This window comes from Chiloscyllium plagiosum, chromosome 2 (assembly GCF_004010195.1).
Source record: "Chiloscyllium plagiosum isolate BGI_BamShark_2017 chromosome 2, ASM401019v2, whole genome shotgun sequence".
Taxonomy (NCBI): domain Eukaryota; kingdom Metazoa; phylum Chordata; class Chondrichthyes; order Orectolobiformes; family Hemiscylliidae; genus Chiloscyllium; species Chiloscyllium plagiosum.
In genome coordinates, this window is record NC_057711.1 from 75,600,638 (window position 1) to 75,618,345 (window position 17,708).

At 41.8% G+C, this 17,708-nt stretch overlaps 1 protein-coding gene across 6 annotated transcripts in view; it reads right to left on the bottom strand.

Moving 5' to 3' along the window:
* The window catches only part of trpm6 (transient receptor potential cation channel, subfamily M, member 6), a 177,285-nt gene that overhangs the window by 31,165 nt on the left and 128,412 nt on the right, over nucleotides 1–17,708 (bottom strand). For 5 of the 6 annotated variants that reach the window (XM_043712212.1, XM_043712207.1, XM_043712191.1 and 2 more), the window contains 2 exons: nucleotides 17,533–17,633; nucleotides 6,804–6,853 (listed from right to left, as the gene is read on the bottom strand). In XM_043712212.1, coding sequence (XP_043568147.1) covers nucleotides 6,804–6,853; nucleotides 17,533–17,633 — 151 coding nt within the window. The remainder of the gene's footprint in view (nucleotides 1–6,803; nucleotides 6,854–17,532; nucleotides 17,634–17,708) is intronic. The other variant, XM_043712192.1, reaches the window with a different exon arrangement.

The following is a 17,708-nucleotide window of genomic DNA, read 5'->3' on the forward strand; positions in this document are numbered from 1 at the left end:
CCCCTCAAAGATCAGCAAGGTGGCCTTTGTGTGGAGCCACAGAAAATGGGGGAGATACTAAATGAATATTTTGCATCAGTATTTACTGTGGAAAAGGACATGGAAGATATAGACTGTAGGGAAATAGATGGTGACATCTTGCAAAATGTCCAGATTACAGAGGGGGAAGTGCTGGATGTCTTGAAACAGTTAAAGGTTGATAAATCCCCAGGACCTGATCAGGTATACCCGAGAACTCTGTGGAAAGCTAGAGAAGTGATTGCTGGGCCTCTTGCTGAGATATTTGTAACATCGATAGTCACAGGTGAGGTGGCAGAAGACTGAAGCTTGGCAAACGTGGTGTCACTGTTTAAGAAGGGGGGTAAAGACAAGCCAGGGAACTATAGACTGGTGATCCTGACCTCAGTGGTGGGCAAGTTGTTGGAGGGAATCCTGAGGGACAGGATGTATATGTATTTGGAAAGGCAAGGACTGATTAGGGATCGTCAACATGGCTTTGTGCGTGGGAAATCACATCTCACAAACTTGATTGAGTTTTTTTGAAGAAGTAACAAAGAAGATTGATGAGGGCAGAGCTGTAGATGTGATCTATATGGACTTCAGTCAGGCGTTCGACAAGGGAGACTGATTAGCAAGGTTAGATCTCATGTAACACAGGGAGAACTAGCCATTTGGATACAGAACTGGCTCAAAGATAGAAGACAGAGGGTGGTGGTGGAGGGTTGTTTTTCAGACTGGAGGCCTGTGACCTCCAAAAGGATCGGTGCTGGGTCCTCTACTTTCTGTCATTTACATAAATGATTTGGATGTGAACATAAGAGTTACAGTTAGTAAGTTTCCTGATGACACAAAAATTGGAGGCGTAGTGGACAGCGAACAGAGTTACCTCAGACTACAATGGGATCTTGACCAGATGGGCCAATGGGCTGAGAAGTGGCAAATGGAGTTTAATTCAAATAAATGCCAGGTGCTGCATTTTGGGAAAGCAAATCTCAGCAGGACTTATATACTTACTGGTAAGGTTCTAGGGAGTGTTGCTGAACAAAGAGACCTTGGAGTGCAGGTTCATAGCTCCTTGAAAGTGGAGTCACAGGTAGATAGGATAGTGAACAAGGTATTTGGTATGCTTTCCTTTATTGGTCAGAGTATTGAGTACAGGGGTTGGGAGGTCATGTTGCGGCCGTACAGGACATTGGCAAGGCCACTGTTGGAGTATTACATGCAATTCTGGTCTCCTTCCTATTGGAAAGATGTTGTGAAACTTGAAAGTGTTCAGAAAAGGTTTACAAGGATGTCGCCAGGGTTGGAGGATTTGAGCTATAGGGAGAGGCTGAACAGGCTGGGGCTGTTTTCCCTGGAGAGTCGGAGGCTGAGGGGTGACATATCGAGGTTTACAAGATTATGAAGGGTATGGATAGGATAAATAGACAAAGTCTTTTCCCTGGGATTGGGGAGTCCAGAACTAGAGGGCATAGATTTAGGGTGAGAGGGGAAAGATATAAAAGAGAAAAACAGGGTGGTACGTGTATGGAATGAGCTGCCAGAGGAAGTGGTAGAGGCTGGTACAATTGCAACATTTAAGAGGCATTTGGATGGGTATATGAATAGGAAGGGTTTGGAGGGATATGGGCCGGGTGCTGGCAGGTGGGACTAGATTGGGTTGGGATATCTGGTCGGCATGGACGGGTTGGACCGAAGGTTCTGTTTCCATGCTGTACATCTCTATGACTCTAGTTCCTGGTCAATGATAACACCATGGATATTGATGTTAGGGAGTCAAAATGGTAACACTATTGAATGTCAAGAGGTAATGGTGGGATTCTCTCTTAAAGGAGATAGTCACTTCCTCGCATTTGTGTGGTATGAATGTTACTTGCCACTTGTCACCCCAAGCCTGTATATTGTTCAGGTCTTATTGCATTTGGACATAGACTGCTTCAGTACCTGAGGAATCGTGAATGATGCTGAACATTGTGCAATTCCCAATGAACGATACCCACTTCTGACCTTATAGTGGAGGCTAAGGTAGTTGTTGAAGCAGCTGAAAATGGTTGATCCAAAGATTCTGTTTGACCAGATTATTACCGGTAATAACCAAAACAGAAATAAGCAAATTAAAATGCCAGGTGAATAGTCAATAGTTTAATTACTTGCTTTGAATCCAAAACTATGTCTGGATACAATCAAAAAAGAATTATTGGACCATTACTTAATTGATAATTGATGTTCATCTGCTCTGATATAACTGAGCTTGTGATGGATCCTGCCCACTCTGTGGTTTCGCTTGTGATTAAAATTAATTTGTAGTTGACCGTCTGAATGACAATCGAAGAACTGGTCTGCCCTGCAATCTGTTCTGGCAAATGTTTCAACGTAACATTTATTTAGTTTAGAGCCACACCTGTAAATTGTTGAGGTACACAGTGCTGAGGTGAAAGAATCAATCTAAGATTGGATCAATTTAAAAACAAAGTTAGAAAAGAAATGTGTTGTGTGAACAGGGAACACCGCAGAAGCCAGTGACTTACTGAACAGAAATTATAATATTTTACTGTCGCTGCTCTGATACAAAGTGTTCCCACAATGCTTGGGAGGTTTACAGCATGTCTTTCTTTTGGAAGTTTATTTTCGTAGTCTGAGCATTTGCAGATATTATACAGAGTTTCCTCATCTGCCACTTCACTCTGCTGTCATCACCCGATCTCAGAGTCTAACCAACTAAATAGTTAACCGAATGAACTGCCCTGGCAAAAGGCACCAATGATTAATGCCGTGCAGATTTCTCTTTCTTGACTTTGCTGAATCTCAAACTTTATTTACCTTTTACCCTCAGCAATATCACTCACTGAAATCAATATCCATGAATAGTGACTAAAACAGAAAGGAAATAAAATCAGATGGAAGGCACAAGCTTAGGCACACCTAGATAGCAGTGATCATAAAATGACTGAACTTTGCATTCAATTTGATGTAGAGGGGAATGGAACGAAGGCTTACATTTTCAACTCAAATAATGGCAAGAATACGGGAATGAAAAGAGAGTGAACAGGAAAATTAGGCTGAGCAATAAGTCAGAGGATATGTAAAGGACAAAAAAAAGTTAAGGAGATACTTCATAACACTCAGCAAACATATATTCCAGTGAAAAAGACACACTCTAGGAGAAGGGTGGATCATTCACGGCTAAAAACCCAAGTCAAAGATGATATCAGAATTAAAGCAAAAGCATACAATTCCATGAAGATTAGTGGTAGATCAGAAGATTGAATAGAATATTAAAAACACTAAAGAATGACGAATAAAGTAAATGTAAATAAATCTCCAGGGTCAGATGAAACGTGTCCCAGGCTGATGAGTGAGGCAAGGGAGGAAATAACAGTCGTACTGACAATAATTTTCAATTCCTTTCTGCCCACAGGAGAGGTGCCAGAGGATTGGAGGACAGGTAATGTTGTAACGTTATTCAAGGAGGAAGAAATAAACCAGAAATCTACAGACCAATCAATCTAATGTCAGTGCTGGGAAAACTGTTGGAAGCAATACTGAGGAACAGAATTAATCTGCATTTGAAGGGGCAGGAATTAAACAAGAAAAGTCAGCAAAATTTAATTTAAGAGAGGTGATTTCTGACCAACTTGATTGAATATTTTAAAGAGGTGACCAGGTTTGTGGGTGAGGGCAATGCAGTTGATATTCTCTACTTGGACTTCAGCAGGGCTTTTTTTAAGGTCCCACATAGAAGATTGATAAAAGGTAAAAGTCCAGGGGATCCACTTAAATTTGGATCTAGAATTGGCTGAGGAGCATGAAGCAGAATATAATAGTGAGGGTTGTTTCTATGACTGGAAGCCTGTGTCCAGTGGGGTTCCATAGGGATCAGTATTGGGGCCCTTGCTGTTTGTGGTATATGTAAATGATTGGAACTTGAATGCAGGATGCTTTTCGATAAGTTCACAGATGATGCGAAATTGGTGTGCAGTAAATAGTGAGGATGATATCCTTAAATTACAGAAGGATAAAGATGGACTGATCAGATGGGCAGATTAACAGCAAATGGATTCCAAAATGGAGAAGTGTAAGGTGATGCACGTGGGGAGGACAAAAAGACAAGGAAATACATGATGAATAGTAGGACATATGGAGCATATCCAATAGTCCCTTAAGGTTGCAGGACAGGTAGATAAAGTGATCAAGAAGGCATATGTGATACTTAAATTTATTGGCTAACAGCAGGGAGGTGATGCTGGAACTGCATACAATGCTGGTTAGACTACAGCTGGAACACTGTATGATGTTCTGGAATCCACATTATAGAAGAGACGTGATTGGATTGGAGAGGGTGCAGAACAGATTTACCAGATGTTGCCTGAGCTCTCAGTTATGAAAAGAAATTGCGTCAGTCACAGTTGTTTTCCTTGGTAGAGAGGACATGATTGTGTGTATGAAATTATGAAAGGCATAGGCAGGGAAGATGGGAAGGAACTATTCCCCACAGTAGATGGCTCAATGACTAGGCGGCACAGACTTAAGGTAAGGGGCAGAAGGAATGCAAGGAAAAATATTTTCATCCAGAGGCTGGTGAGAATTTGGAACTCATTGCCTGTCAGGGTGATAGAGACAGAAATACTCATAATCATTATTTAGATATACACTTGAGATGCCAAGGCATGCAAGGCTATAGGCCAAATGCTAAATAATGGGATTAGCATAGTTAGGTGCACATCTCTGACCTACACAGGGTCATTGGGTTCAATGGCCTTTTTCTGTGCTGTCTACCTCTTTGTCTCTCTTTTATTTTCCAACTTTCCCAAGGTTTTGGAAAGGTCCCCTCATAAAATAGCAACTTCCAAGGGGAATGCTATATAAAGGTAAGGAAGTTTGTTCAATTTGTGCAGGGCATTGGTGAGACTACATGTGGAGTACAGTATATAGTTTTGGTCTTTTTTTTGAAGAAGGGATAGAATCTCTTTGAAAAGAGTGCAAAGAAGGTTCACTTAACTGATTCATGGGATGTGGGGCTGTCTTGTGAGAAACCACTGGACCTGCATCTACCACAATTTAGAAGTCCAAGAGGTGATCTTATTTGAAAGAAACAAGTTAGAAACAGGAGTAGGCCATCTTGCACATCCACCATTTAATAAAATCATGGTTAATCTGATTGCAACCTCAACTCCACATTCCCACTTGTCCCTCACAACCTTTCATTCCTTTACTTAGAAGAATCTATCCACCTCTGCCTTTAATAATATTCAAAGTCACTGCTTCCAACATCTTTTGAGGAAAAGAGTATTCCAAAGTTTGAGAATCCTCTGAAAGAAAAAAAAGTTCTTTGCATCTCTGGACTAAAATAGTAACCATGGGTTATAGATTCTCCCAAAAGGGGAAACACCCTCTCTGGGTCTACCCTATCAAGCACCCTCGGGATCTCAAAAGCCAAGTTGCCTCTTAAAAATAGCAGTGTTTAAAGTCAATGGGACATAGATAACCAATTTGAGAGATTCCCAGGCATTCCCGGAGGCTTGGCAGCCCCAAGGTCAAACCTTTAAGGCAGAAGTTTCCCCTTTGTGAAGGCCTTGTGTGAAAACTAGTCTCAACCTACTTCATAGGAGCACAGCTCCACCTAAAACTGCCACTAAATCAGTGCTATTTCATTTGACTGCAGAATAAATAATGTGGAAGGTGTAACAATGCTGCATTAAAGGTCCCTTAGTATTTTGGCATTGAAATATATTGGAGGGCAGAGTGGCTATAAATCTAACTGAGCTGTGTCAAATTTTCATTAACATTGTCCACATCATCCATATCATCCTTGTCCAAGTTTTTGTAAGAGATATATTTGACTTTTCTCAATGAAGCTGCTAATTATGCTTACTTACAAATTCATTTCAATCTGATGTGTTAAGAGAATAACAATCAATGAACTAATTGATTTTTTTTTTAATGCCTGACATTTTATAGCACAGCACAAAGCTGGGAATTTAAAGGTGCTCCCGTAGATTATTGGGTTAAATATTTTCTTGGTGCAATGTCAGGTTGTAAGACCAAAAGGAAATTCCAGCAGATACATGGAAACTTCACCAGCTACAAGTTCTCCCCAAAACTACTCACCATCCTGACTTGGAAATATATCCCCATTCCTTTAGTGTTGCTGGGTCAACATCCTGGAATTCCCTCCTTGATGGTGTAGTGGGAGTATTTCCTGCAAATACACTCTGCAGTTCAAGGAGGCAGCTCACCACCATTCTCTTAAAGCATTAAATGTTGATCTAGCCAACAATGGCTTTTTTTTTTAAAGTCACTTCAGATAATTAATATATTTTGATATACATTCTGAATCTAAGTATTGGAGAGCAATGATTGTTGAAATGCAGTGAAAAAAGTCACAATCTACTAGAGAGATAAAGATATCATATTACTTCAACCAAAACTATGCTGTGACCCGACAGCATATATTTAGAGATGTATCGGGCTCTGCATAAAAATGAAGTGAGATTCCCTACAAGCAGTATTTCTACACTATTTCAGTCTGAAACCATTTGTAAATCCAGTGCAGTGACAAATTTGTCTAGTAACATTCTCAGATCCATTAGAGAGATCTCAAAGCAACTTGTAATGTTTAATAACTCTCCGGTCCCCACTTCCTAAACATCAATTCTATTTTAAGTCACAGTTATGGTGCATGAAAATTACACACACAGCATAGCTACCAACTCTAAGAAGGCCTGTCCAATATTGTGTTGTGATTCCTGCCTTTTCCATCTAGAAAATGGGCAGTTAATTAAGAAAATGACTAAAATACTTACGATGACTTCCTGCTTAGGTTATTCGGCAAAAACAAATCTTTAGTCAGATCCTGAAAATTTAGAAATATTCTAATTATTTGTCTTTCACTTTGCACAACATGAAGTAGTAATTCAGCAATAAAACTATCACACAAGTACATCAGCAAAATAAAGGCAAGATTCAGAAATGTTTGTATTAAAACAGAAAATATTGTAGGTACTCAACTGAATTTGTAACACAGTAGATGAATTAATGGCACAAATTATTGTGAATGATTATGATGTGGCATCACAGAGATGTGGTTGCAGGAGGTTCAGGACTGACAGTTAAACATCCAAAGATTTCAAACTTAACGAAAAGACAGGGAGGTGGGCAGAGGGGGTAGGATTACCTTGTTTATTAAGAATGAAATTAAATCTATGGCACTGAATGACACAGGGTCAGATGATGTTTAGTCTGTGTGGGAGGAGTTGAGGAACCACAAAGGCAAAAACACCATAATGAGAGTTATGTACAGACCTCCTAACAGTGGTCAGGACCAGGGGCGCAAGACATACCAGGAAATAGATAGGGCATGGCAGAAAAGCAAGGTCACAGTGATCATGGGGGACTTCAATATGCAAGTGGACTGGGTCAATACTATTGCCAGTGGATCCAAAGAAAGGGAATTCATGCAATGCTTACAGGATGGCTTTTTGGAACATCTTGTGATGGAGCCCACAAGGGAGCAGGCTATTCTGGATTTAGTGCTAAGTAATGAGTCAGACTTTATAAAAGATCTTAAAGTAAGGGAACACTTAGGAAGCAGCGATCATAATATGGTAGAGTTCGGTCTACAGTTTGAAAGAGAGAAAGCAAAATCGGATGTAATGGTGTTACAGTTAAACAAAGGTGCATGAGAGAGGAACTGACGAAAATTGACTGGAAGCAGAGCCTAGTGGGAAAGACAGTAGAGCAACAATGGCAGGAGTTTCTGGATGTAATTGAGGACACAGTACAGAGGTTCATCCCAAATAAAAGATTATCTGGGAGTGGGAGGCGGGGTGGAATTAGACAGCTATGGGTGGCAAAGGAAGTCAGGAAATGTATCAAACAAAAAGAAAGAGCCTATAAAGTGGCCAAGAGCACTGGAAAATCAGAAGATTGGGAAGACTAAAAAACAAACAGAGGATAACAAAGAGAGAAATAAGGAAGGAGAGGATCAAATATGAAGGTAGGCTAGCCAATAATATTAGAAATGATAGTAAAAGTTTCTTTCAATACATAAGAAACAAATGAGAGGCAAAAATAGACATTGGGCCACTCCAAATTAATGCAGGAAGACTAGTGATGGGAGATAAGGAAATAACTGAGGAACTTAATAAGTACTTTGCGTCAGTCTTCACAGTGGAAGACAGGAGTAATATCCCAACAATTAAGGAGAGTCAGGGGGCAGAGTTGAGTATGGTAGCCATTACAAAATAGAAAGTGCTTTAAAAGCTAAAAGATCTAAAACTTGATAAATTGCCTGGCTCCAATGGGCTACATCCGAGAGTTCTGAGGGAGGTGGCTGAGGAAATAGCAGAGGTGCTGACTGTAATCTTTCAAAAGTCACTGGAGTCTGGGAAGGTCCCAGATGATTGGAAAATCACTGTTCTAATACTCTTGTTCAAGAAAGGATCAAGAAAAAAGGTGGAAAACTATAGGCCGATTCGCCTAACCTCACTTGTTAGTAAACTTCTAGAATCCATTGTCAAGGATGAGATTTCTAAATTCTTGGTAGTGCAGGGTTGGATTAGAACAAGTCAGATGGATTTAGTAAAGGAAGGTCTTGCCTGACAAATCTGTTAGAATTCTTTGAAGAGGTAAAAGTAGGTTAGACCAGGGAAACCCAGTGGATGTTTCTATTTAGACTTCCAAAAGGTCTTTGATAAAGTGCCTCATGGGAGGCTGCTGAGTAAGGTGAAGGCCCATGGTGTTTGAGGTGAGCTGTTGGCATGGATTGAGGATTGGCTGTCTGACAGAAAGCAGAGAGTTAAGATAAAATGTTCTTTTTTGGAAAGGCAGCCAGTGACAATGGTGTCCCGCAGGGTTCAATGTTGGGGCCAGAGCTGTTCACTGGGGGCATTCTGGCAAAGTTTGCCAATGATTCAAAGTTAGGTGGACAGGCAGGTACAGAGGAGGACGTGGGGAGGCTACAGAAAGATTGAGACAGTTTAGGAGAGTGACCCAGGAAATGGCTGATGAAATTCAACGTGAGCAAACGCAATGTCTTGCACTTTGGAAAAAAGAATACAGGCATGGACTATTTTCTAAACGGTGAGAAAATTCATAAAGCCAAAGTACAAAGGGATCTGCAAGTGCTTGTCCAGGTTGAGTCTGTGATTAAGAAAGCGAATGCATTGTTGTCATTTATCTCAAGAGGGTTGGAATATAAAAGCAGCGATGTGCTACTGAGACTTTATAAAGCTCTAGTTAGACCCCATTTGGAATACTGTGTCCAATTTTGGGCCCCACACCTCAGGAAGGACATACTGGCACTGGAGCGTGTCCAGCAGAGATTCACATGGATGATCCCTGGAACAGCTGGCCTAACATATGATGAACGGCTGAGGATCCTGGGATTGTATTCATTTGAGATCAGAAGGTTGAGGGGAGATCTAATACAAACTTACAAAATAATGCATGGCTTAGAAAGGGTGGATGTTGGAAAGTTGTTTCCGTTGGGGTGGTGGAGGAGACTAGGCCCCATGTGCACAGCCTTAGAATTAGAGGGGGTCAATTTTGTACGGAAATGAGGAGGCTTTTCTTCAGCCAGAGAGTGGTGGGCCTGTGGAATTCTTTGCCACTGAGTGCAGTGAAGGCCGGGACATTAAATGTCTCCAAGGCAGAGATTGATAAATTCTTAATCTCACAAGGAATTAAGGCTACAGGGAGAGTGCAGGTAAGTTGAATTGAAATGCCCATCAGCCATGATTAAATGGCAGAGTGGACTTGATGGCCTTACTTCCACTCTTCTATATTATGGTTTTATGGTCTGCCAGAGCTTGTGGATAAAGAAACAGAGTTAACTTTGTTAGCTTGTGGTCTTTGATTGATCTGAAGCATCACATCTGCTTTTCCATCCGCGATGCAGCCTGCCTTACTGATTTCCAATACTTTCTATTCTTTTCACTTCAGATTTCAAACATTTGCAATATTTTGCTTTTCCAATTCCAATAATTTTCTGACTTTACTTCAACTTTTCAATAGCAACTGTGTTTTACTTTATGTCAGAATTCTTTTATTGTGTTTTAAACACCTATCACCTAATATATTTGGGATAAGAATTACTAATGATGTCAGAAAAATATTTTCATGAGAAAGAAGTGTCACATTGAAAGATGAACATATGTCTTTTTTAAAAAATATTTTTCCAGACATCGCATACAGTTATTATTAGTTCTCACTTTTTGCTGACAAGGTGCTTAAGTCCTTTTTTCCTAGACAAAAATCAACTGGATGCAAAATCTCATTGCCCTGGCTCTTAGAGCACAATTCAAAACATAGGTATTCAAACTCCTTGATCATTCCTGCAGAATTCCATTGCAGTACCTGTGAAATTTCTGTAAACTTGATTCAGTCACAGAACCATTGTGTTCCAGATGTGCACAGGAATTTCCATGCCTTTGTTTCTGGACAAAGTCTTTCCCTGGCCCCGGCATGGCCAGTGACATGAAGGATTGAGAAAGACACTTATTACACTGGTAGTCCCTATGTCTCCAGCCTCCTAAGAATTCAGATTAATCTGGCAGGCCATACAATAAGTAAAACACCCATAAAGCCTTTATAATAAGCCAAAGTGTACCCCACCAGGTACAGGGTATGTCCAGGGCAGAATTGGAACTTGGTATCCCCAGGTGGCAGATTCATTTTTAAAAGTATTTGTAGCAGTTAAGCAACGTGTGGGGTCTGAGGAAAAGAATGAACTAATAGAATGAACTTGGCAGCACAGTGGTTCAGTGGTTAGCACCTCTGCTTCATAGCACCAGGGACCTGGGTTCAATTCCAGCCTCGGGCGACTGTCTTTGTGGAGTTTGCATGTTCTCCCCATGTCTGCGCGGGCAGCCTCCAGGTGCTCCAGTTTTCTCCTACAGTCCAAGATGAATTGGTAATGCTAAATTGCCTAGAGTGTTCAGGGATGTGTTAGTTAGGGGCAAGTGTAGAGTAATAGCTAGGGGAATGGGTTTGGATGGGATACTCTTCGGAGGGTTGGTTTGGACTTGTTGGGCTGAAGGGCCTGTTCCCACACTGTAGGGATTCTATGGAAAACAGCACTCTGTAAATCAATCAAAATATTTTGGATGCTGGAAATCTGGAACATATAGAGAGGATGGTACAGAGATGCAACAGGTTTGACAGCATCAGAGAGAAAAAAAGGAGTTAACATTTCTAGTCTGGTATGACTTTACTTCAAAAGGATTCTGAGTAATCCAAGATGGAGGGCGGGAAAAATTTCTGGCTGTAACAGGCTGCTCTTTTTTTTTTGAGGTATTTTAGGTGTCGAAGGTGATTTCCTCAAAATCCAGGAGCAGCAATTACTGTTTTACGTACTGTTGCATTGTTTTGGAACTTTGGAGAAAAAGAAAAGTCAAAACAATGGACTTTTAAAAGGGAGATAAACAGACAAAAGCAGCACATGGTCTGTGCAGGAAAGTGAGATAGAGAGAAAAAGAAGCCCACGCTGCTAACTGACACAGCAGTGAACCTGCACAGTTCCTGCCTTTGCTGTTGAATTCATCTATTGCCGGACGTCAGAGTGCGTCTGGGAAAATTAACAAACAGTGAAATTCACAAGTAATCTTGGAGGAATCTGTTTGGGAGAGGTCACAGCACAAAGACAGATAGGTGAATAGTTTTAAATGTGGCCTTGGGGCCTTGCTAGAAGTCTGCAGTAGTGAATAGAGTGGGTTCTTTCTTGATTATATGTTTTATTTGGGGCCTCTCAATTAAACTTTTAAAAAAAGCAAGAAGTATTAAGTTAGCCTGGAGCAGTGTTTTGTAGAGGAATAAGACAGTGCCATTTTCTGGGTCTGCAGATTGGAAGAAGCAAAAATGGCCCTTAGTAGAGTGATATGCTCTTCTTGTCGGATATGGGGGTTTAGGGAGAGTTTACGTGTTACTGAGGATTATACTTGCAATAAATGCTGTTGGTTGCAAATCCCATCAGATTAAATGGTTGGAGCAACAGTTGGAGGCAATGAGGAATTTACAAGAGCAAGGGAGTGTGATGGATGGCAGTTATAGGAACGGGGCAAAGTCGCGGTTACAGTAACATAGATGGGTTAACTCCAGGACAGGTAGGCAGGTAGCGCAGGAGTCTTCTGTGGCTATCCCCATTTCAAATAAGTATGCTGTTTTGGAAAATGTAAGGGGTGGTGGACTCTCAGGGGAATGTAGCACGAATATCCAAGTTTCTGGTATCGAGACTGGTTCTAATGCAATGAGAGGTACATCGGGTTCCAAGCGATCGATTGTGTTAAGGGACTCTCTAGTCTGAGGTACAGACAGATGTTTCTGTGACCAGCAACAAAAAATCAGAATGGTGTGTTGCATTCCTGGTGCTAGGATCAAGGATGTCTGAGAGAGATTACAGAATGTTCTCAAGGGGAGCAGGATCAGCAGGAGGTCACTGTACACATTGGAACCAACGACATAGGAAGGAAAAAGGTTGAGATTCTGATTGGAAAATATAGAGCGTTAGGCAGGAATTCAAAAAGGAGGTCCTAGAGAGAAGTAATACAGAGGAACCTCAATTATCCAAATGAGATGGGCAAACATCCTCCCCCCCACCGTGAGACCCCATCCGCTCCACCCTCCCCGTCCATCCCTGGCGCTATCTGCCCCAACCCCTGCACACCATCCACACCCCTCCCGACCTCAGGCACCCCACCACCACCAAACCCATCCATAACCCCCCTCCAGGGCAGCTGGACTGGACACCAACAGGAAGACTGTTGCTGCCTTGTGGGCGGCACGGTGGCACAGTGGTTAGCACTGCTGCCTCACAGCGCCAGAGACCCAGGTTCAACTCCCGCCTCAGGTGACTCTCTGTGTGGAGTTTGCACATTCTCCCCGTGTCTGCGTGGGTTTCCTCCGGGTGCTCCGGTTTCCTCCCACAGTCCAAAAATGTGCAGGTTAGGTGAATTGGCCATGCTAAATTGCCCGTAGTGTTAGCTGAAGGGGTAAATGTAGGAGTATGGGTCTGGGTGGTATACGCTTCGGCAGGTCGGTGTGGACTTGTTGGGCCATCGGGCCTGTTTCCACATTGTAAGTAATCTAATCTAATCTAATCTAATCTAATCTAATCTGCCTTTAGGGGGGGTTAGTCTCCAAATAGCTAGCATAAGCACAGGCATGTGCGCACACACACACATAGCCAGACACACAGCTTTTTACTGCAACTTTTTGACAAGTTCCATCTTTGCCCTGTACAGGACAGTGTTGAAGAGGTTATATGGAGAAGGGGGGTTCATTGTACACCCCTGTTTAGAACTCCAGGGAAAGTATGGAGAGAGAGAGAGAGAGGGAGCTGGCAGTCAGTCATTTGGAGACGGTGCCTGGGCTTTCAGCAGCATTTCAGTAAGCTTGGTTCATTTTTAATCATTGTAAACAAAAGACACAATCAGTGTTGGAAACACGTCTTTGATGTGATGTTTCTATCAGGAACTTGAGATATTTTTCAGTAAATCCGATATTTGGATAATTGATATTCGGATAATCAAGATTCCTCTGTATCTCGATTACTCCCAGCAGGAGTAGGAGGATAGAGCAGATGAATGCATGGCTGAGGAGCTTGTGTGTGGGAGAAGGATTCACATTTTTGGATCATTGGAATCTCTTCTGGGGTAGCAGTGACATGTACAAGAACGGCAGATTGCACCTGACTTGGAAGGTGACTAATATACTGGCAGGGAGATTTGCGAGAGCTGCTCAGGAGGATTTAAACTAGTAAGGTGGAAGGGTGGGACCCAGGGAGATAGTGAGGAAAGGAATCAATCTGAGACTGGTACAGTTGAGCAAAGAAGCGAGTCAAACAGTCAGGGCAGGCAGGGACACAGCAGAGAACAAGGTAGGTTTGATAAATTTACCTGCATTTATTTCAATGCAAGAGGCCTAACAGGGAAGGGATGAACTCAGGGCATGGTTAGGAACATGGGACTGGGATATCATAGCAATTACAGAAACATGGCTCAGGGATGGACAGGACTGGCAGCTTAATGTTCCAGGATACAAATGCTACTGGAAGGACAGAAAGGGAGGCAAGAGAGGAGATCAAGTGGTGTTTTTGATAAGAGATAGCATTACAGCTGTACTGAGGGAGAATATTCCCAGAAATACATCCAGGGAAGTTATTTGGGTGGAACTAAGAAATAAGAAAGGGATGATCACCTTATTGGGATTGTATTATAGACTCCCTAATAGTTAGAGGGAAATTGAGAATCAAATTTGTAAGGAGATATCAGTTATCTTTAAGAATAACAGGGTGGTTAAGGCAGGGGATTTTAATTTTCCAAACATAGACTGGGACTGCCATAGTGTTAAGGGTTTAGATGGAGAGGAATTTGTTAAGTATGTACAACAAAATTTTTTGATTCGGTATGTGGATGTACCTACTAGAGAAGGTGCAAAACGTGACTGACTCTTAGGAAATAAGGCTGGACAGGTGACTGAGGTGTCAGTGGGGGAGCACTTTGGTGGCCAGCGACCATAATTCTATTAGATTTAAAATAGTGATGGAAAAGAATAGACCGAACCTAAAAGTTAAAGTTCTAAATTGGAGAAAGGCCAATTTTGACGGTATTAGGCAAGAGCTTTCAAAAGCTGTTTGGGGGCAGATGTTCGCAGGTAAAGGGACGGTTGGAAAATGGGAAGCCTTCAGAAATGAAATAACGAGAATCCAGAGAAAGTATATTCCTGTCAGGGTGAAAGGGAAGGCTGGTAGATATAGGGAATGCTGGATGACTAAAGAAATTGAGGGTTTGGTTAAGAAAAAGAAGAAAGCATATGTCAGGCATAGACAAGATAGATTGAGTGAATCCTTAGATGAGTGTAAAGGCAGTAGGAGTATACTTAAGAGGGAAATCAGGAGGGCAAAATGGGGACATGAGATAGCTTTGGCAAATAGAATTAAGGAGAATCCAAAGAGTTTTTACAAATACATTAAGGACAAAAAGATAACTAGGGAGAGAATAGAGCCCCTCAAAGACAGGCAAGGCAGCATTTGCGGGGAATCGCAGAAGATGGGGGAGACACTAAACAAGTATTTTCATCAGTGCTCACTGTGTAAAAGGATATGGAAGATATAGAATGTGGGGAAATAGATGGTGACATCTTGGAAAATGTCCACATTACAGAGGAGGAAGTGCTGGATGTCTTCAAATGCATAAAAGTGGATAAATCCCCAGGACCTGATCAATTGTAGCCTAGAACTCTGTGAGAAGCTAGGGAAGTGATTGCTCGGGCCCTTGCTGAGATATTTGTATCATCGATAGTCACAGGCGAGGTGCCGGAAGACTGGAGGTTGGCTAACATGGTGCCACTGTTTAAGAAAGCCAGGGAACTATAGACCAGTCAGCCTGACATTGGTGGTGGGCAAGATGTTGGAGGGAATCCTGAGGGACAGGATGTACATGTGTTTGGAAAGACAAGGACTGATTAGGGACAGTCAACATGATTTTGTGTGTGGAAAATCATGTCTCACAAACTTAATTCTTTTTTGAAGCAGTAACATAGAGGATTGATGAGGGCAGAGCCATAGACATGATCTATATGGACTTCAGTAAGGCGTTTGACAAGGTTCCCCATGAGAGACTGGTTAGCAAGGTTAAATCTCATGGAATACAGAAAGAACTAGCCATTTGGATACAGAACTGGCTCAAAGGTAGAAGACAGAGGGTTGTGATGGTAGGTTGTGTTTCAGACTGGAGGCCTGTGACCAGTGGAGTGCCACAAGCATCGGTGCTGGGTTCACCACTTTTTGTCATTTATATAAATGTTTTGGATGTGAGCATAAGAGGTAAAGCTGGTAAATTTGCCAATGACACAAAAATTGAAGGTGTAGTGGACAGCGAAGAGGGTTACCTCAGATTACAACACGATCTTGACCAGATGGGCCAATGGGCTGAGAAGGAGTTTAATTTAGATAAATACGAGGTGCTGCATTTTGGGAAAGCAAATCTTAGCAGGACTTGTACGCTTAATGGTAAGGTCCTGGGAGTGTTGCTGAACAAAGAGACCCTGGAATGCAGGTTCATAGCTCCTTGAAATTAGAGTCGCAGGTAGATAGGATAGTGAAGAAGGTGTTTGGTATGCTTTCCTTTATTGGTCAGAGTATTGAGTACAGGAGTTGGGAGGTCATGTTGCAGCTGTACAGGACATTGGTTAGGCCACTTTTGGAATATTGTGTGCAATTCTGGTCTCCTTCCTATTGGAAGGATGTTATGAAACTTGAAAGGGTTCAGAAAAGATTTACAAGGATGTTGCCAGGGTTGGAGGGTTTGAGCTATAGGGAGAGGCTGAACAGGCTGGGGCTATTTTCCCTGGAGCATCGGAGGCTGAGGGGTGACCTTATGGAGGTTTATAAAATCATAAGAGACATGGATAGGATAAATAGACAAAGTCTTTTCCCTGGGGTGAGGGAGTCCAGAACTAGAGGGCATAGGTTTAGACTGAGAGGGGAAAGATATAAAAGAGACCCAAGGGACAACCTTTTTCACACAGATGTTGATGTATGTGTGGAATGAGGTACCAGAGGCTGCCAGGTGGAGGCTAGTACAATTACAACATTTAAAAGGCATCTGGATGGGTATATGAATAGGAAGGGTTTGGAGGGATATGGGCCCAGTGCTGGCAGATGGGACTAGATTGAGTTGGCATATCTGGTTAGCATGTATGAGTTGGACCTAAGTGTCTGTTTCCGTGTTGTACATCTCTATGACTGTATGACTCTATGAACTGCAGCACTTTCTCCCTGCCTCCAGCTGGGAATCTCATCACTCCGTAATTAATAGCTGTAGTTTTTTTTAAATCTTATTTCTTCCACCTTTTACCCCTCTCTCAACAATCTTTCCCAATCTTTATTTCACTTTTTGAATATACTTAAAATCTTATTTGTATTTTTTTTTTGTATTAGACTTCCTTATTTAGACTCTGTGAGTTAGGAAATAATTCCTCAATTAGTTGAAATCCTACCTATTTCTGTAGCAGTCACAGTGCTGGACCAAACACAGTATTCACTCCAAAGCCTGAGCAAGGTTTGTAGTCAACTATTAGGGAGATAACTGGCAAGCATTGTTCCTTTACCACATGGCATAAACTCTGGGTCACTTTGAAAGGAAGCATTTTCTTTCTATGCAGGTGAAGATGTAAACAAACCCTCAACACCTTTAAGAAGATTTTGTTTATTACTTCTTAATGCAAATGAAATTAGTTCTCACCCAGTTAGTTGGAGCAAAACTACAAATCATTAAAACAATTGTTCTCATATTCAGTCAATTATATCTATAAAAACTTCTTCAGTTCACTGCATAAAGGCAAGTCCTTGGCAATTGTTTTCCTGAATGTGGCAACGTGCTCTGATTTTTTGCTACAACTCGAGTGAGGAGTCTATCAGAGTTTACTTCAGCCGGAACTGGGATTGAACCCAGTGCTCCTAGCATTAATCTAATCCAAGTACTAACTGTCCAGCCAACTGAGTTAACCCATGCCCACATGTGCACTATACATCACCTCAAATGACGTCCTTTCAACTTCACTGCATGGTTTCGATATCATGCTGCCACCCTGATCACGAATGTTTTGGTTTGAACAACTGACGGCTTCATTACCTGCTGAAGCAAAGCACAGGAACAAGAATTTCAGGATAGTAGACTTTCAGACATTGACAGCAAGCTACATTTTCTTTC